Source organism: Poecilia reticulata, linkage group LG2, assembly GCF_000633615.1.
Source record: "Poecilia reticulata strain Guanapo linkage group LG2, Guppy_female_1.0+MT, whole genome shotgun sequence".
NCBI classification, from domain to species: Eukaryota; Metazoa; Chordata; class Actinopteri; order Cyprinodontiformes; family Poeciliidae; genus Poecilia; species Poecilia reticulata.
The window spans coordinates 4083360-4103870 of NC_024332.1; the positions used below are offsets into that span (position 1 = coordinate 4083360).

The 20511-nt window shown below is 44.0% G+C and overlaps 1 protein-coding gene across 2 annotated transcripts; it reads left to right on the forward strand.

The window, feature by feature from the left end:
- Window positions 1–1845: 1845 nt before the first annotated feature.
- Window positions 1846–20063, forward strand: adamts5 (ADAM metallopeptidase with thrombospondin type 1 motif, 5 (aggrecanase-2)). Of its 2 annotated transcripts, XM_008427664.2 has the most exons (9): window positions 1846–3548; window positions 11205–11337; window positions 11776–11943; window positions 12812–13095; window positions 14218–14404; window positions 14482–14657; window positions 15951–16126; window positions 16237–16657; window positions 16743–16858. In XM_008427664.2, exons 1-9 carry the CDS (start codon window positions 2478–2480, stop codon window positions 16755–16757), a joined length of 2631 nt encoding a protein of 876 aa, XP_008425886.1. In that variant the 5' UTR covers window positions 1846–2477; the 3' UTR covers window positions 16758–16858. The 2 variants fall into 2 exon arrangements, with proteins under 2 accessions (XP_008425886.1, XP_008425879.1); XM_008427657.2 differs by having other exon boundaries at window positions 1863–3548; window positions 16237–20063.
- Window positions 20064–20511: the final 448 nt, after the last annotated feature.

Genomic DNA, 20511 nt, shown 5'->3' on the forward strand with positions numbered 1-20511 from the left:
TCAACTTGATATTGGATCCATCTCAGTGTCTATCATCAGAAGAACAGCAAGGATTTTATAACATAAGGTCATGAACTGAAGTGCCTCCATCACTTGACCCCCCACCCCCTATCTCCATATGAAGTTCTTACGGGAAGGTTCTAAGGGAAAAATAGAGACTGGCTTGTGTTTTACAGAATGTGGATTAATGAGGACAGCCAAGACTTTTCCACCACCCTCCCACTCCCTTCTCCATCCTCACTGCCCACACTGCCGATCAGTCATCCAGAATGCTTCGGATTAAGAGCTTAGAGGACAGCCGACACGGCCTCTCACCCCTTGACGTAGCAACTTTGAAATGTAAGATCACATATCAAATTCCGCATCAAATGATTGATTGGGGAAGGATCGGGGGCTCATAATGCCCGGTTACCTCTGTTGAGGTAACAGTCTGTAAGACGACCCTAATTATAGAGACAAGTGGGCTTTGCACACTTTCAATGTATTTGAAGTATCTGTACTGCTCAAAAACCTTTGACATTTTCTCTTGCATGTCAAAGAAAACGTCTTTGCCATGCAAAGACGTGTCAAAGACGTGTCTGCATGACGTGAATAAACAAGTTGTTTATTGAAACAACTTGTTTATTGTTTCAATAAACAAGTTTCAATAAACTTGTTTAAAACTTGTTTTATTGAAGCTGTACCTTTTTAAACCTTGGTATACCTTAGTAGGGGTACTTTGGTGTGTTCTTGTGCCTTGTTGATCAAGACCAAAAGAAAAGGTTCCCAAAGGAACGTATTTCTCTTTGGGTGGTTGAGCCTTAAGGCCTTGGCATGCCCCTGTCTTTCCTCTTGCACATTAGGGTTCACTGAGTCTTGGAAGACCTTTGGTACAGTGTTATTTGAGTCTCACAGGCTTTGTGATTAAACAAACTGGGATGTATATGTTATGCCTAACAAATGGGGGAGGAGGTTCCTTGAATGAAGCAACCAGAGATGCTGCCAATCCAGTTTTTAAAGAGTTGCTGAAGGAAGGTGTTTTTGGTATCTGAATATTCTTAGGATATGTTTCACTTGAAGAAAAAGCTGAGGCAGATCCAGAACCTGTTGGATAGACCAGTGTTTCCCAACCCTGGTTCTCAAGGCACCCTTCCTACATAATTTAGAGGTTTCCCTGCTTTAATGTTCCTGATTCAGCTGATTGCGGTTCAACAAACGCCTGTTAATCAGTCATCAATTGAAATCAGCTGGGCTGAAGGAAGGAAATACCTAAAACATGCAGGGCAGTGTGCCTTGAGGACCAGGTTTGGGAAACACCGGGATAGACTATACATCCTTTCTGATCTGAAAACATCTTAGCATCCCCCAGAATAAGTTACAGGGTATCACTGGGGAAGTATCTGGGTTTCCTCCCTGGATCCCTGACCCCTGCCACTTGATCTCAGATAAGTGAAAGACAATAGGTGGATAGAAGTTCTGTGCCATCCTTGTGGCGAACACTGAAAAATAAAAACTTTTTTTTTGACTCAGCAGCTGAGCATGAAACTTTAAAAACGCGCCTTCTCTGCCAGCAACCCTCTGGGAGGATGTTTGTGCATGACTTCAACGGTGACTTCAGTTCTGACGAACTTCTGCGCGACGTCCCACGGGGGCAGCTGGGGAACTCCAATAAATAATCACGACAGCTCCAGACCCAGACACACACACCTGCAGAGTCATTTTCTCCCCCAACTAGAGTCATGCAGCACATAGTGTATGCAAACTCACAGCTTTTACACAACCACACAATGAAACGTCTGGCATGGAAATAGTGAACTCCATGACTTTCTTCTTTGGGAATGGCCATAAATAATCTATTTCCCTCGTCATTTGTTGAAACTCTCCAAACTAAGTTGGACTTCAATTATTAAAGGATTCAAAGTGGAAAAGTAGCATGCTGGTGTTTAATGGAGGGATTGCAGAAGTTGATGCAGGTCCTGCTGGTGCTGATGTTTACATCCCAGCTGCAAGAGCAACAATGTGGAATTTAGTGCTTTTGCAAACACAACACTCCAAAGTAGGCATTGTTCAGGTTTCTCTCCTCCACCACTTGATTCTACTCTGATTTGAAGAAGAGAGGGAGACGGAGAGAACAGGAGGTGGGGGTGGAGGAGTGGTGATTGAGCGCAAAAGGGGGCAGGACTTTTCTTCCCCGGGTCCTATTAAGAGCAAACTTTGTGTTTTTGTTCTCCCAAGTTCAGCTCAGTCCTCTTCCAAGCTGCGCAGAGTTCCTTTCCATCGCCCTGTTTCCCTCTCCTTTTCCCACTTCTTCTTCAATGGTTTTGTTTTCTCGCCTATTGGTCACTGCCGTGCGCCTTGTGCACTGGGGATCCGGACACGGAGAGAGGAGGAGGATGCGCTTTACGCATGGACAACAGCAGCCACCTAAAGTTGTCCCTTTCAGCCACGGCAGGGATGTATTAGCGGAGATCTAAATGTTTTTCGGGTTGGAGTGAAAAATGCCGCGGCTCCTTGGCGCTCTGACCGGGAGCATGCTCTGGTTTCGGCTGCTGCTGCAACTGCTGTGCGTCGTGGAGTTTGGAGCCGGGGTGTCTACCTTCCAGGGGTTCTATCTTCCACCTGCGAGCGGCTCGCTGCACACACCTGCCCGGAGGACGGACGGGGTGGTGCGGACCATCGATCGGATTTACAACGGTGGAGGGAAGGTGGGCTACCTGGTGTACCTGGATGGGAGGCGCTTTCAGCTGGACATGGAGCGGGATGAGTCGGTGCTGTCGCATCACTTCAGCCCCCAGTATGCGCTCGCGATGACGGGACAGAGTCCCGCGCCTCTGCAGCGGGAGTGCGCGTACCGCGGGACGGTGAACTCCAACCCGGAGTCTCTCGCCGTCCTCAGCCTCTGCGGCGGAGGTCTGGAGGGTTTCTTCGCCGTCAACCACTCGCGCTACACCGTCACTCCCATCATCCGGGCGAAGGGACACGAGCACGACACGCGCGCCCTGCACGACCGGGATGCGGAGAGCGCGCTCCACGTGTTCACGCGCGAGAGCTTCAGCTTCGAGGCTCTGAGCGAGGGACGCGAGAGCTGCGGCACGCGCGACGGGAAGCGAGGGCGTAGGGATGCGGCACAAAGACGGCGGCACCGAGGTCACGAGAAGGGGAGACGGGACGGAGAAGAGGGGCACGGCGCGCGAGGGAGGACATGGTGGAGCCGCCTCGTCAAAGAGCCCGGCGCGCGGCGCAAGAGGTCGGTGTCCCGTGCCAGGCACGTGGAGCTGCTCCTGGTGGCGGACGACTCCATGACCAAGAAGTACGGCAGAGACTTGAACCACTACTTGCTCACACTGGCATCCATCGCGTCCAAGCTGTACGGACACGCCAGCATCGAGAACCCCATCCGGCTRTCCGTGGTGAAGGTCATCACGGTGTCGGAGAAAGAGAAGGGCCTGGAGGTGACCAAGAACGCGGCGGCGACGCTCAAGAGCTTCTGCAAGTGGCAGAACCAGCAGAACCCGCTAGACGACGACCACCAGCATCACCACGACGCAGCCATCCTCTTCACCAGGCAGGTAAACAAACTCCGCCCGCCCCGCGCCTTTTACGCACGACCACCTGTTTGTTCCRCTTTGGGAGGAGAAGCTTTGCGCCATCGTGTGATGACAACTGCGTGAAACGGCATCAMCGTTCCGTCARAAKGTCAATAATTAAATAAAGGAACCCACCAAGTAGAACTATGGAGGTCCAACAGTTCCACAATGTCATTAAAAAACACATAAATTGAATTGGAAACAAATACAATAAAATGCGGAAACAGAAAGTCAGTAAATGTTAAGCGGTCGTGTGCAGCAACATATAAATGTGTTGCTTAAGCTTAGCCTTCAGCAGGTAACCGGCTTCTTAGATTCACTGCAGTTATTATTCTAAACAGTAGATGTCAATGGAGAGGAAAATGGATTCACTTTGTCATTTACTCTCCTAATTGGCAAGCTGCTGATGGTAAGTTACAAAAATTGTGATGTTTATGACCATTTCTCCACAGACAGAAGAAACCTTGGGTGAAACAGAATGGCATGAAGTGACATCGGTTGTTTTTATATTGACAGTTTGMMTGATGTCAGTGGGACTGATTTATTATAAGCCTAGTGACTTATAATAAATAACATTGGCAACTACAYGTATGGAAACACAATCATGCCACAATTGAATTCAAATTACTTAATGAGTTAGGAAACACAACCACCCACAATTTGCTGAAATCCACAAATATTAGCTAACATAGCTAACACGCTTCCTTATTTTTGCTCTTGGGGACATCCAATCAAAATTAATGTTGCACCTGGATTGTGCCTAAGTATTTCAGGTTTTCATGCTGCATTTTCTCTCGAAAGCTGTGATAGTCTTTATTTACTGAGAATAAGTTTCACAGAAAAAACTGAAAATAGGTGAATTCCTGAATACTGAACCCCAAAATAGGTRGCGGTCCACTATAATTGGTCAGAAGTTGGGCTAACTAATCAGATATTAGGGTCTATTTCATGAGTCGTCATAGTAGCTAAATATATTTCAATGTGCACTGCAGCACGGAAACATTTAAAGAAATAAACATGAAATGATCCTGTATGATTTTAAAATATAATGGGATAAAACTACACCTGAAGAATTTCAAATGTAGGCATTGAATTGAGTATGTAATGCGTTAYTAGCACATTTAAGCAACTATGTCCAACTTTGTTTAAATTATGATGTATATGAATCACTTTTCAATGATTTGTGATACTTCTTGCCCTTGTATACATTTCCTCCCCACATCTCCTTTTTGCTGAATTGTACATATGCAACGCTAAAAACGTAAAAAAAAAAWWAAAARAAAACACTATTTCCTGCGCCTGGTGTTTTTCTAGGCGAGCTCCTCTGTCTCCATCCTCCCCCTCCCAGTCCCCTGACAGCCTCGGAGTATGCGTAATCTAAGGCGCGCTCACACCACCGCCGAACATTCTTTCCTGGATAGATTCTTCCAATCAGCTGCTGGTTGCATTACAGAAATACTTCCAACACTTCCGCTGAAACTCGATTGTGTTTACTCGTCGTCGCATGGTCTCTTACTCACCCGCCCCATTCCTCCCAATTCTGTCTCTCATCACTCCAGCTTGGACATATTTTCCCCCGCTGCTTTTTGCAGTGTCTGTCAGCTGAGTYCAGGAGTTACAGACTGGAGGAGCTGTCAGAAAAACAAACACTTCCTCCTGCCTTGAGGCCGTACAGTTACGGAGACCACACTCGCATAACCCTTCTTTCACCATCCTTTTCTCTACCCTCCTCCCTTCAGCCATCGTTTAACTGCCAGGTCCAAAAGCCACAGGGCAGCAGCAAATCTGCAGGCATTCTTCATCTCTCCGGGTGTGGCTTCATGGTGGTTAACTCTGGTTTACTTGTCAGAATGCTCGCCTTGGACTGTGGTGTGTCCAAGCCATGTCATATAGCAAAAGAAGCTGGTGTTGCCTTGGCTTCCCTGAACTYGTGCCTAGCTGTCACAGCCGTGCTTTGGCAAGGCAGCTGGTAGTGCATTCCAGAGGTCAGCCGGCTGGCATGCATGGCACAGTTTCTGCATGCCGAGCACCTCGTGGCTCCTCAGTAAGCCTATTGCCACTACACCTGTGTGAGGGTTAACAAGAGAGCCAAAGGAGAGAGAGGTGGAATCGTCGGATGTTTGGTTTTGGGAGTCCACAAAAACGGCAATCCAGACACCAGTAATCAAAGTGGGCAGGAAACTCTCATAAAGTTTGACAGGAAAGGCAGTGAACTGTACTTTTTCTCCTTCAAGCTAATGCAGCCTTGATCTTATGTAAATAGTAATGACTAAATTTACCTACCAATTCAAATAAACTCAAACTGTTTTATTGAACAAGGCCAAGAGTTTCTTGTACGCCAATGGCTTCAACAGTCACCAGATCTCCATCCAACAGAGCGCCTTTTCGATTCGGTGGAATGGGAGTTTATAGGCATTTGAGAAACCTGCAGAGTTGTTGGGAGGAAAGAAAACCCTAAGGGATGTTTCTGATACCTTTTTGGAGGAATTCAGGCAATTCTGAAGYCAGAAAGCGGATCTCAGCCCACTATTAGCAATAAATAGTTAGTTTGTTTATATCTGTTGAAGTCCTGTGGGGGGGGGGGGACAGCTTTTAAATCCTGTCATCTTGTAAAAGAAACCCTTAATGCTTTGCCTTTGAGGCAAACTCACTTTAACCTTTAAACTCTTTGGCTTTTAAAAGGCTATTATCTGGATCAGTTCTGGTTACTTTGTCAGCCATTTCAACAAGTAGAAAGGCATGCCAAGCAGCTCCTGAGGAATAAGTGAAAGCRGTGTTTTAAAGCTGCATTCCTTTGCAATTCACTTGTCTGCAGTGATTTGTTTCCACCCATATTTCTGTATTGTCATTAAACTGTGATGGAAAGTTGTAAAATATGTCCGTGTTAGCCACATTCCTCTCAGGAGCCACACTCTCACAAGTTTGCCACACCAAAATTCACTTTTTTGTCAGGAGAGCAGAAGAGATCAGAAAACGTTTGGAGTCGCAGAAAACCGTTTACACCCATTAGTGTTTCCACTGACAGAGTGCCAGCCGGCAAAAAAAAACATAATTTGCTTCCTGTTTTCCAGCATTTCAGTTGGAAAATAGGGCAAGTTTGATGTATTTAAAATAGAAATGTGTGTTAAGGATTTTCAAGGGAAAATGACCTGAACGGAAATGGGGAAACAACATTTTAGAATGTCGAAGGTATGAAATAAGCTAGTGTAAAGTAAGTTCTTTTATACGAAAATCTGGAGCAGCTCTCAAATAGGCTCTAATTTTCTGCTCTGAAGTGGATCCTATCTTGACCGTGGAGTCAGACCAGGCCTTTGTTCCCACATTGGCAGGCCACAAGTGGCACAGGGTCGGAGGGAACACGCCTCTTTGTGGCTGYGTCTAATTACTCCAAGACCCACTACTCCCAGAGAGCTGACCCGTACGACAGTGTCACCCAGTTCCACTCATACCAGCACCGAAACAAGACAACGGGTACATTGAGGACRTTGGAGACATGCTAGAGAGTGTTTCTGTGTAAGTGGGAACATTAAATGTTACACATGGTTGGACTGCTTTGAGCTTGTATGGCAGACAAAGCCCCACATTTGTCTTGTTACTACTACAAACCCTTAAAGTGTTTGTATGGATTTTGAGGATTTTTTGTGAGCCAGGGATTGGCATTTTGGCCATTCCTCATTGCAAAATAGCTCAAGCTTGACCAGATTGGACCAGAGAGCATCTGGGAACATACATTTTCTGGTTTTGCCATAAATGCTTCGTAAGATTTGGTCACTTATCCTAGCTGTTTTGGTGTCATCCTGCTGGAAGACGAACCTACACAACTCCCTTTATTCTKTACAGTTTAATCAAACGCGATATGAAGAAAAAACCAATCATTTAAGTCACAGTAACTTTAGCTTTTGTGTGATTTGAAGAGATGAAACTATAAACTATGTTGATAAAGACACCATCAGTACCAGTCCAATGTCTTCCCCTTCCACGCTGTTGTCATGTCCAGTCTCCTCCCTGTGTGTCTGTACATTGCAGTGTACATTTCCCAGCCTTYTGCCCCCGTCGTAGTCAGTCCCTCTGTTTGTTTTAAATGCTCTTGAGATTTCACACATGCTTTACTTCGTCTGGCACATGTCGACGTCCCGCAGACGCCTCCTGGAWCCCCAGCCTGCACTCTTTGGCTGTCAACAATATGCAACTGGTCAGAGACCTTGATTTGTCCTGGAACAACAAATAGTCCTCAAACTGAAATGCATAAGTGAGATGTACCCCACTCCTGTTCACAATCAAGGGTGAAAATTTCCTTTGAGTGCCAACTTTTGGCAAGTTCATGTGTTCATACAAAGAAAGGAAGAAAAATGCCTTCAACATGGACTCTGACTTCAACTATTCACGACTATTTACGTGATTCGGGTTATTGAAGAGTCATGATTCCTATATGTTGATTCAAATTACTACATTTTCCCGTGGCTAACTTAAACCCCTCCAAAAAGAGGCGCCAACAACTTATCGTCTTTGTCTGATACGTGCTTTGAGAATTTAAATGTGACAAAAACCATATCAGGAAAAATTTGTAAGCATTCTACATAAGCCAATGTTTCCACGTGTGGAACTTCACATACTAAAGCTAGCATCACTTGGATGCGCTCTGTTTAAACTCTTTCTAGAAAGCCATAGATAAACTGTGGTGTTCCTAGTTAGCGTTAATGTCATTATGCTAACAAGCACATAAYACCAATGCTATACAAATATCAATTATTTTGTTGTGGATTAAAAAACATTTAGGAAAATGCTAAATATGCTAAACATTACGCTAGCAAGGGCTTTCTAAATACCATATCATTGTTTTAAACCATTACATTAGCATGCTTGGTGGCGGTATGGACTGAGATAAAACCACCAAGTATATCAATCCTTCTGTTTTGGCTTAAAAAATAATTTAAGCCAGGTTTTGTTTTTGTTAAGAGGCAACTTTAACTTTTAAATCTGGTGTCACATAAATTGAAACAGAATTTTATTAATTTTATGTTAAATTTGGACCAAATAAGACAATACAACTGAATATGAAAATTCATATTCAGTTGTATTGAGTTGTATCAGGCTGTATCTTCATAGGGTTTGCTGGAATCACTTGGCAGTGGATAGTAGAGTGAGCTATACCCTCTGTGTGCGTGGGTGCGTGCGTGCGTGTGTGTGTGTGGGGGGGTGTGCGTGCGTGTGTGCGTCTGGCTCAGTTTGCCTAACACCAGCGCTGGCTTAGATTTCAAGTGGTCTCATACCTCACACACACAAGCACAGCTGGGATCGAGGCCCTGACCTTTTTGAGCCAGTGTCCCACCTGTTCCCATGTTGTTTCTGCCAATATTACTGTAACCCCTTGTTCTCTCTGTTCTTTGCTTTAATTTCCGGCACCACTCCGTCTTTTCTCCCTCTACCCCCGGCGTCTGATACCTGAACTTATTTTTGTTTCTCTCTCACCCTCCCTCTTTTCTTTTCTTTTTTTCTTCCTTCAGAGCCCTCAGGATAAAAAAGCAAGTCTCTGCCTAGTCTTGGCAGAGGAGGGAATTAGACAAGCTGACATGTGGTTTGAGGTTAATTCAGGTATTATTCACATGTCGCTATTTAGCAGGAGATCCCCAATTTTTTTTTTGCCCGCACGTTTCCTTTTACATCGTTTCACCAGCGTAGATCCAGGTGTGCCTGAAACCGATCCAGAGAGGGGATGGACGAGTGAATAAAAAGAAATCGAGAAGAAGACGTTTGGCAAACGGGAAAAGAGAAGCGGTAAAACTTTTCTCGACATCCACCCACTTTCTGGTCAAAGTGCAGCAGCTCTTCATGCCTGTCTGCGCACAGACAAGTCCGGAGGAACTTCTGCTCCCATTCAGCTCTCGGCAGCCGTCTATGCAGTCAGAATCAGCCTTTGTTTGCTCCTCATGTATCCAGCAGTCCGCTGGCAGAAGCTTCCTGTTCGCTTTAATGAGCGTGTATGGGTTGAGAGCATCAGCAATTTAGCATTCTCTGTGTTATTTGTAAGAATGCACCCGTCCACTTAAATGTAGTTATCACAAGTGGTGTGTTTGAGTGTGTGTGTGTGTCTGTTTCTGTGTCCCACCCAGTCAGTCATGTGTGAGAGTGCAAAACACAAGGGAGTTTGTTCCAAACGGATCGGACCGGAACGGGTAAACACCCTCCCCACAGAGCCTCTCACACACGACCCAGCAGGCCTGTCAGCACCGCTTTACATGACGATTCATCTTCTCCCCAGGACGTGTGTGTGCGTTTATGTTCTAATGTTCACTCATACAGACTTTTGTCTTCATGCATCCAGGCACGTCCCTAGTCTAAATGTACACTTCGAACTTGTTATGTGTGTGCGTGCGTTCGCAGACACTCKATTAGTAAATTGATCTCTGCTCTCAGTGAGGTCAGGTCGTCCAGTCCGAGGCCTCGTCTGCGTGGACATGTGTGGGAATAAAAGCAGGAATCGATTTCTCGCTTCGAGGCACATGGAGGGAAACTGGCGTTGAAGTCCCCTCTACAACATCGGCACTTAGTGAAGCTGGTTATTGAGGGGGTGACAGAAAGTTGACTCCTCGGTAGGGGAAGCACACTTTAAAGGGACGGGATTTATGGGAACTCAGGAAACAGGCTTGTAGTTTACAATAGCAACGTTTGTTTTCCAAAATCGCAAGATTTCTGCAAAGAAGAAGCCAAGAACAGAAGTTTAAACTTTCCTAAAAGGGACGTTGCGTTTTATAAGGGATCAGTGTTTTTACACAGTGGCCGCAAAGCACAAGAGTAGTGATGGAAAAGTCACTTAAAGTGAATATTTCTATGGTAATTTAGTCAGTAAACGGGAGAGAAGTCAGGAGGCATTAGAGATCTAACAAACTGGCACCCTGTGCTGAGATTTAAAAGCAATGTGATGTAAGCAGAATCAGCCTTTAGATTTACCACAGTGTTTGATGATTACTTGAGTCGAAACTTCAGTTCAAACCAGCATTCAGATTGGCACACACTCTGATGTGCATCAGCAAAATATCTCTCAACAACTGTGTAAATCAGCAGGTAAATAGACATTCATAAACCAGTAGTCAGTAGACGACTTGGCCTTGTGACATTCAGATATCAAGATGACTGATCRAACTGAGTCATTTCTGCAGGTCTCACTTTTCTACACATAAGGAATGCTTAGAGGAATTGTTGTTTTAACACAATGAGTGGATATTTGTACTGACAGTTGTCATAAATGGCAAAAATCCCTGGAACAGAAACATTTTCTGACCTGATCAATTTCATGCTCATAAACAACGCCTGAAATTTCCCATTGTGAGYTCTTGCCTTTCACTCATGCTATCTGTTATAGCCATAGCAGGAGAATGCCCACTCCATCCTTTACCTAAGTCACTGCTAACTGGTACACACTCCTTTAACATATTCACATTAAATAATGTCAGTTTTTTTGTGTCATCATCATCCATCCGCTCACTTCCTGTTTTTAGTACACTAACACTTTTCTCTCATCCAAAWGTTTTTGAGAAGTCTAATTGTGATTTCATCGTTTCACAAATAGCAATTCCACGTGTTATGCTGCTATTTCCCACTTAAGCATTGATTTAGATGTGCATCGCTTCCTTTGTCCAGGACCTGTGTGGCCACCACTCCTGCGACACCCTGGGCATGGCGGACGTCGGCACAATCTGCTCTCCGGAGAGAAGCTGCGCCGTCATCGAGGATGACGGCCTTCACGCCGCATTCACCGTCGCTCACGAGATAGGTAAGCACAAAAACATGAAGGACGAGCGGGATCACGCTGGGGCACGCGAATGCATCTGTCAGCGCTTCTCTTCTGGMGGCTCGAAATCACGTTATGCACTCCACAGCGCGAGCGCTCGCTGGTGTTTTCTTTTCGGATTCTTTCTGCGCCGTGCACTGGCGTATTCAAGACACGACCTGACATTCCTCACATTGCTGGAATTAAGTGGCACACGGTTTGATGTGGAAGGGAAAACATCTCACCGCRACGCTGCCAACCCGTATTGGAATGTTGGGGTTATTGTTATTACCACGAACACTTTTAGGAGTTTTATTTCTATYTMGTCAGATCAAAGATATTTTTGGCCAGCTTCCAGCATCCTGTCATCTGCAGTAGGATWTTTATTYGAAGTTGTACATCGTGTAGCTCACTCCGTATCGTCTCTATCTGGGAATTCAGGTCACCTGCTGGGATTGTCCCACGATGATTCGAAGTTCTGCGAGGAGCGCTTTGGGGTCAACAGCCACAAGCAGCTCATGTCGTCCATTCTCACCTCCATCGACGCCTCCAAGCCCTGGAGCCGCTGCACCTCGTCCACCATCACCGACTTCTTCGACGACGGGAACGGTGAGTCGGGAGGAAAGCGCAGGAGGAGAACAACACACCACAATCCGCGATCATGTCAGTTCCGATCAGAACCTCTGAGAGCTGCAACGTCAATCAGCAGACATTATTAGCATTTCTATAAACCTTCTTAGCGAGTGTAGCTGCGGTGCAGCCAGAGATGAAAAGTGATTAATGCTTCACATTCCAGTTTCATCCAGCAGCTTCATGACAGCCGTAAAGAATCGCCGCTGACACTTTGCACTGCAGTTTCAGGGCTTTTGGCATAATTCAAGCACCKACACTATAATTTCAGGCTTGGCAGTATCTGCTGCTGCAGCTGCAGGGGCTTTTATTGAGTCTAAAGTATCACAGGCCAAGTTTATTAGGATTATGCAGGCAGAGATCTGTAAATTACCATAATGCAGAGCAAAAAAACACAAAATTACACTAAGTATTTTTTTTGTCTAGTTTCTAGTGCACATATCTCAGCACACTTGAAAAAAGTCATTTTTCTGCAAGATCTAAGAGGTTGTTTAAGTCGATAATTCATTAATGTTGATGGAAAAGTTGAATAAAATTTTCCAGTTATGATTGAAATACTGCAACTGCTTTTTTATTTACTTAAAACAAGCTCCTATATCTTCCTGAAAAACTGCTTGTAAGTTAGTTTTGTCTTATTAAAATGTGCTAAGATATTTGCACAGAAAACTTGACCAAAAATACTTAARATTTTGTGTTTTTGAAGAGTTTAAAGCTTCGGTTTGCTGCATATTTTATGCAGGGTTTTAAAGCTTTTCTACACAATGCCCGAGTAGACTGAAATATATCACTAACTGTCCAGAATCTTTCATTTATTTCTAAWTTWTTTTTTTTTGCTACGCCCCTACAGCCGAGTGTCTCTTGGACTTACCTCGTCAGCCCCTCCTCGGCCCGGAGGAGCTCCCGGGCCAAAGCTACGACGCCGTCCGACAGTGCCGCCTGGCCTTCGGCCTCGAGTACACTGTCTGCCCGGGCATGGACGTGTGCTCTCGCCTGTGGTGCGCCGTGATCCGCCAGGGACAGATGGTGTGTCTGACCAAGAAGCTCCCAGCGGTGGAGGGGACGCCGTGCGGGAAGGGGCGCATCTGCCTGCAGGGAAAGTGTGTGGACAAAACCCGAAAGAAGCACTATTCGGTGAGGGGGAAGCGAAAAAGAAACGCGGTCGAAAATAGGTTTCTTTTAATAGCTCACCTTTCCACATTTGTCAGTAGGAGTCAAATTGCTGCTGGAATACCAATAAACACAGATAAACACACAGTACTGAGAGGCTCTGCTAGGGGAWAGAGATTCTTTGTCTGCCTTCACTGTGCGTCCGCCTTATTTATGTGACTTCAACTCTGGCCTTGTTCATAAACATCAAAATAAAATKTAACTGTAGGGACACCAAATCTGTTCCTGGCAGGCTGTCAGGAGGGAAAGAAAAGATTGTGGTAGTCAGAAGGGATTAAGATGTTTAGAAAAGGGATGAAAGGAACGTTTCTTTTATGTTTTTTCTGTCACATGATGTATGACGAGCGTAATTTGATCCTTGGCAGACAGCWGCATGTGTGGATGCAGCCCAAGTGGTGACTGGCTTCTTCTCGGTCGCCTCCTACAAGCATAAACCCCACTCCCAGCGTTCAGATTCTTTAATCMAGCTATATTTCATTTTGTGTGCGCCTTTGTCATGGAAATAAGTGTCTTAACTGCAGCAAAATTTATTCAAAGTGTTTACTCAGGATGACTGGATATAAACTTACGTCACAATTTTCAGATTTTTAGTTAAAACCTATCGCGTTCATTCAACTTTGTAATTATATTTAACTTTTTTTTTTTGCTGGTCTATAAGATGAAATCCCATTAAAAATACACAGAATTTTTGTTATAGGGAGACAAAATGTCAAAAGTTAAAGGGATAGTAATTTTTTTGCAAGGTGATGCAAAAAAATATGGAAAAGCCTATTTAGAAAAGAGCTGATGAAGCGCTAAATATTACTCATCCGCTACTCACTTATGACTCATAAACAAGTGGAAATAAGAGGAGAATTTGATTCTGGCAATCCTCTGGCGGACGATGTGTCAGTCACCAGACGTTGGTTATCATCACATGATGGCAGACTCCTTGTAAGACTCCAGTGAAGGATACATTTCTACTTATCACAGATCTCCCGCCAGCTTTCCCTTTGGCTGACAGCATCCAACATTTCTTAGAAGCACTAACTTGTTCTCCTTCGTCTGCTTCATTTTTTCCTGTCTTCCCCTCGTTTGGCTTCCCAGACGTCCAACCACGGCAGCTGGAGTTCTTGGGGCGCTTGGGGTGCATGCTCCAGGACCTGCGGGGGCGGAGTGCAGTTTGCCCAGCGCCTGTGCAACAACCCGGCRCCGCGAAACAATGGCCGCTACTGCATCGGAAAGAGAGCCATCTATCGGACTTGCAACGTCTTCCCGCCGTGCCCACCCTCAAGTGAGCAAATCAGCGCAGGAAAGACTTGAGAAACTGAAAGMRGTCAGGTGGTTAACACGAGCGTTTTGTTTCTGCAGGTAAGAGTTTCCGTCAAGAACAGTGTGAAGTTCGCAACGGCCCCCAGACGGATCCCAAAGGGGTGAAGACCTTTGTCGAGTGGGTGCCGAAGTACGCAGGGGTTCTCCCTAAGGATGTGTGTAAACTGACATGCAGAGCAAAAGGGACGGGCTACTATGTGGTGTTCTCTCAGCGGGTAAGTAAGCTACACAGCTAGGGCTGATAAAATACATTGATTAATCGTGATTAATTGAAATAACCATCACCCAATTAAGTTTTTTCAGCTTTATGTTGATGTAAGAAGTATTTTTTATTTTAGCTGCAGAAGCGTCTTTGCAACAAATGATCAACCGTTCACTTAAGGAATGGTGTTATTGAATTCTAGGCGATGAAATGTTTATTTTCTCATTCAAAAAAGGAACTGAAACATTTGTTTATTTACATATTGAACTTTTAATACAACATAAATAATAAGATTAAATGAAAAAACTGTAAAAATGCCAAGTTTTTTTCATTCGATTAATCAATTAATGGTCCAAATACCGTATTTTCTGCACTATAATGCCCACCAGATTATAAGGCACACCTTCAAAGAATGGCCTATTTTAAAACTTTTTTCATATATAAGGCGCACCGCATTATAAGGTGCATAGAATAGACGCTATTCTAGCGTCCCGTATTGAACCTATACGGGACGCTATTTGTTCTGTACAAACGTGTTATTACACATCCACAAACGTGGATGTGTAATAATAAAGAAGTGGTCCCCGAGTACTTGATATAGTAGGCTGCCCCAGTCATTGTTTCCCTCACGGTGTTGATGTTGCGATATTGTGCCCAACTGCTTTCTGGATAACACAGACCAACCGACACGCTGCCGCCGCAGWCTCTGTCTCTCTTCCCCCGACCCCCCGGCTTTAAATGTATAGGGGCTGGCCCCTTGGTAACCCTAGTCGAAGAACCCCGGATGAATATCTAAAGCCACTTTGTTGACATAATGAATGTCAACAAAACAGTCCGACTAGGGTCGGCGAGGAGAGCCTTCCGCGACTGGGCCGGGGCGTGGCCAGACGATGGTCACCCTTCTCCGTTCGCGCACAGCGTGTTCGTGGAGAACGTGGTCCTAAATGACCTGCAGAGGTCGGTAGGTAGATAGGTCAGTCAAACTTTATCAACAAACCAGCGTTCTGACAACTATCCCAGCATGCACCGTGCGCTTCTTCTTCTACGGGYGAAAATGAAGTCGGCGGCTGCTTACCGTAGTTGCTAGACCTGTTGTGGCTCAATATTGGTCCATATAAAAGGCGCACCGGATTAAAAGGCGCACTGTCGGCTTTTGAGGAAATTGAAGGTTTTTACGTGCGCCTTATAGTGCRGAAAATACGGTAATCAATAGAATAATCAAATAAGCGTTTAGTTGCAGTTCTATGCCCAGCTGTTGCATAACGAAAGGGACGATAATGTTGATGTCATGGCTTTCTGCATTCAGGTGGCAGATGGGACCGAGTGTCGTCCTCACAGCAGTTCGGTGTGCGTGAAAGGGAAATGCATTCGAACGGGCTGCGACGGCATCATTGGCTCCAAGCTCCAGTTCGACAAATGCGGTATATGTGGAGGYGACAGCATGGGATGCATACGGGTCGTTGGGAATTTCACCAAAAAGAGGTGAGACTTGGAGAGACAATCCTGCCGACTTGGATTTGTTATTGACTTGCTCGGTCTCTTCGGTTACAGCCAGTCATGTTATATCCTCTGACTTTTCTCCTGACAAACAGCAAAGGCTACACTGACATCGTGAAGATCCCTGCTGGATCCACGCACATCAAGGTCCGTCAGCACATGGCCAAGGACCAAACCCGCTTCACCGCCTACCTCGCCCTGCGGCGACCTGGCAGCGAGTACCTCCTGAACGGCAAGTTTATGATCTCCACCTCGGAGACCATCATCCCGCTCAACGGTTCTTTGCTCAACTATAGCGGGTGGACTCATCACGACGAGTGGCTCCACAGCATGGGCCCTGGGGCTCTCAAAGAAGCTTTGGTGGTCCAGATTCTAGCCACAGATTCGAAAAAGCCCCTCGACATCCGTTATAGCTACTACATGCCGAGGTGGACAGCCCCGCAGCAGCATCCGAACTCCAAGTTGACCCCTTTGCAGAGCACCACCACAACGTCTACCACAACGCGGTCCACCACGGTTAGCACCACTACCATCTSCTCTACGCCCGCTGCTTTACTGCTAAGGCCAACTACAGCTTCTGTTTCTTCAACCCCTCTTCCAGGTCCCAAGTGGGTAACGGGACCTTGGATGACTTGCTCCAGGACTTGTGATACCGGCTGGCAGAGCCGGACGGTACAGTGCAAGGACCAGGATGGCAAGCTGTCCAAGGGCTGCGTTCTGAGCGCCCGACCCTCTGCCTTCAAACACTGTGTGGTGAAGAAATGCTGAAGCAGCCAGAAAGGACAGATGTGGAGAGACGTTTTAGTCTACAGATCTAAAGAGATCTGAAGTGTTGGATGTAGGGACTGGATCTGGAGTCTTAAAGGGGGTTTGTGAATGTTGGTGGAGAAAAAGCCAGGATCAGACACTAGGAGACTGGAAAAATGTACAAATGAACTATATTTGACGTAGGAATGACCTGGAATCCTTCTAGCTATGCAGAACATGAGCTAAACAGAGAGGTTTCAACCCGGCAAAGCCCTGGCATAGCTAAGGACTCGAGTTGCATGTAGTTTCCACATGGACAATAACTGGTTGTCTTTACTTTACCCCCCAAACCCTCGAGGTTTAGTGAGTCTTGTCTTATGGCATGAGTGTCTTTTTATGCTTCCAAGTGCTGTTGTCAGTCAGCTCACACTGCTTTGTCTCTTGTCCTGAGTTTGTCCGAGACGATAGCCCCAACAGTGGGAAGCACTCGACAKTCCTTCCCTCTCAGCTCGGATTCCGAATTACTGAATATTTCTTAATTTATAATCTGCTGGAAGAATGATTGAAAACACTCTCACTGGATAATCATCCGTCTTTGTGGCAAGCTGTGGCTAAGCAATAACTACGCCACTAATTATAGATGACTTGCTATTAATGGGGGTTTCCTATCTTCTGATTGTTCGCCTAAATACAGTTCTGGCAGTCATACTTTAGAACTCCAACAAGAAAAAGACATTCTCATGAACACACACAAGCCAAACAGAGGCAGATCACCACAATCCTGGTGTTTGCTTACACACATTAAGGTGGCAGTCCAAAAGCATCAGTGGTTAAAGTACCCCACTTCACACGTACTCACCGAATTACCTCCAACTACCTCCATTAACAGCAGTAAGCCAATTTCAGCGTTGCTCATTTACTTTTCTTGTGACATCCAGTCTCGGTGGAAAGTGTTTTCGGACGCCATCAGGTACATCTCCTAAATGTTTCCCCCTCCTCTTTGAAAGTGGGTTGAAGGTTCAGAAGTAAAGACAGAAGTATCGGTCCTACTAATCATCACTGAAAAACGACACGGCGSTAGCTAGCAGCTAGCATGTCCGCTAATGTTGTATCTTGATTGTTTTGAATGGCCTTCAATCATTTCCTGAGCTTTCTTTCATGGAAACTGGATTTTGTTGTTATWTTTTTGTGCGTTTATCAGGTTAACGGAAAACTGATACGACAATGTGTGCCCTGGAAACTTGCAAAGACAAGGAAAAAAGATGATAATGTAGCCTTTTAGCAGAGTCTATATTTTTTTTACAACTACACTAGCTTCATCAGCGCAGATTGTTTAAACTCTCTGCTGTTTCATACCTTTTCATTTTGTCATCTTTACATGCTAACTTGTTTTGATAGAAAAAAGGAGCAACTCCCTCAGGATAGTTTGTGGCCACAACTTAGGGATGTTTTGTTCCCCGCTTTGACAACTGGTGATTTACGGTCATTTTCCAAAGACTACKTTATAGGATGTTGTATCTAACTTAGAGTATTTCTATTTTTATTTWATCTGTTATAAACACAACAAATGAAAAATACATTAAATCCCCAGGAAACAACATATAATAACAATAAATTATATATTATATTGGAGCTTTTTAGTGATTATCTTTATATGAAAACACTTAAACAAATCATTTTTACAAACAAAGTTAAATAATATATTATGCAATGAAAAAAACATCAAACTGATTGTAAACCATACTGTTTGTCTGACATCATACAGCTGTGGAATTTGAAAACTTTTTTTATTTTCCTTAATGCTTTTATTTTTGCTTTGGTTTAGTTTTCTGTTTACTTTCTCCCATTTCACTTTTTAATGCTACACTAAGCTAACAGGGTGTGACCTCGGGACACAGTATTTACCATAGTATCACTCGTCTCAGCTACTTCTGAAAAAATAATAATAAATTTTATAAAGTGTATTTTTGAACTATTGCTTTAAGAAAATAAAATATATTGATAGTAGGACAATATGCTCTCTATATCAAAGAAGAGGAATATCCTCTTCTGTAATTTAGGTGAACCAACTCCTGACAATCCTCAACATATCTGTGTGACATTATTACCTTTATTCTGGTAATTCAGGAAGAGATGCGTCCACTTGTTTTCAAGACAACATTTAGTACCAGGAAAGCGTATTTGTCTCCATGCAGATGTCTTCTGGTTTTGTTCTATTGTCACACAAATTTGAATGTTAACCAAAAGGTCATTTTTGTGTAAAGTTCTGGTATAATGTGCTGTTTTTTCTTTAGATTTTTCAACCTACTTCATGTTGTCTCAGTTCTACAGATTCTGCACTTCTCTGGTCTGGGTTATKGTCATTATGTTAACAGCACCTGTCGGRCAWCACRAAGTAGGCGTAAAGATCTTCCAGATCCTTTTGGAGTTCACTTKGATGATCTTTGTCTAACATTAAGACTTGTTCATGTCAGCAAACACAGAAGAAACCTGCAAGGTGACGAAAACCTTTTCAAAGCACTGTACTATTATGAAACCTTTCATTTGTGTAAGAAAAAGAAAATAACAATATTCCTGTCAACATTACCTCAGCTCTCATGTTGAACAAGGCAGATTAAAGTAAACTGACTATATTCTGGACTTARACATCTTCCTGTCATTGCGCTACATCCATTGAGCAACCATGCAACCAACAGGAGTGAAATATTTCGAACGAGACCCAGGGTCAGCTTGCAACCGAAAGGCCTCACACTTTGACAAAGTACATGTTTGTACAATAAATAGGTTGTTTCCATACATTTAAGTATTAAAGCATATAGATATATTTAGCAGAAATGTACACACACATGCAGTAAAAAAAAAGAAAAAAAATCTGACAGTTACATCTTTGTTAGTATTTTTGACTGACAACACAACACTAATCCTCCAGTCGGGGACGCCTGTTGCAGACCGCCAGAAACACAGCACTGAACTTGTAATTTATTGTTTGTACAACTGCTCTGTGTGAATAAAGAAACAATGAGATGAGTTTTATTTATTATAGTAATTTTGTATCAAATTACTATTTAACTTTAGGAATATGACTGTGCTGAAACAATCCTATGTAAGAATATAGTGTTTTCTTTTSTAGCCATCCACATGAATATATGTATATAAAATCTATATATTTAAACACCTTTGTGTCCGTGTCATTTAACACTGGCTTACAAGCTAACGACTGTGGATGTGGTTTTTATGAGCTGCTGCCATTTCTCATCCTCTGAAGTGKTCCCATAAAGGTGGAAATTAAAAAAACATGGGCAATTTAACTTACATGYAACTCATACGATTTGAGGTTTCCCCAAAGAGTTGAGGACATAAAGGATCTCCTGTAGCAGCCTGTATTACATTAACTCTGAAAAGCCTCTGACTGAAGACAGTGTCAAAATCAGTGTGATGGATGAACTCTCCCTGTCCTTTAAGCAATCTCAACCACACACCTAAAATATATTAAGGAAATATAAAATTATTGTGTGTAAAAAATCAGCAGAAACTAGTACTCACTTAAATATTTTTTTCAATATTTAAAATTAAATAAAATTTTGTTTWAGACCAATTACTACARTTTGTCTAAAACTCTGTAA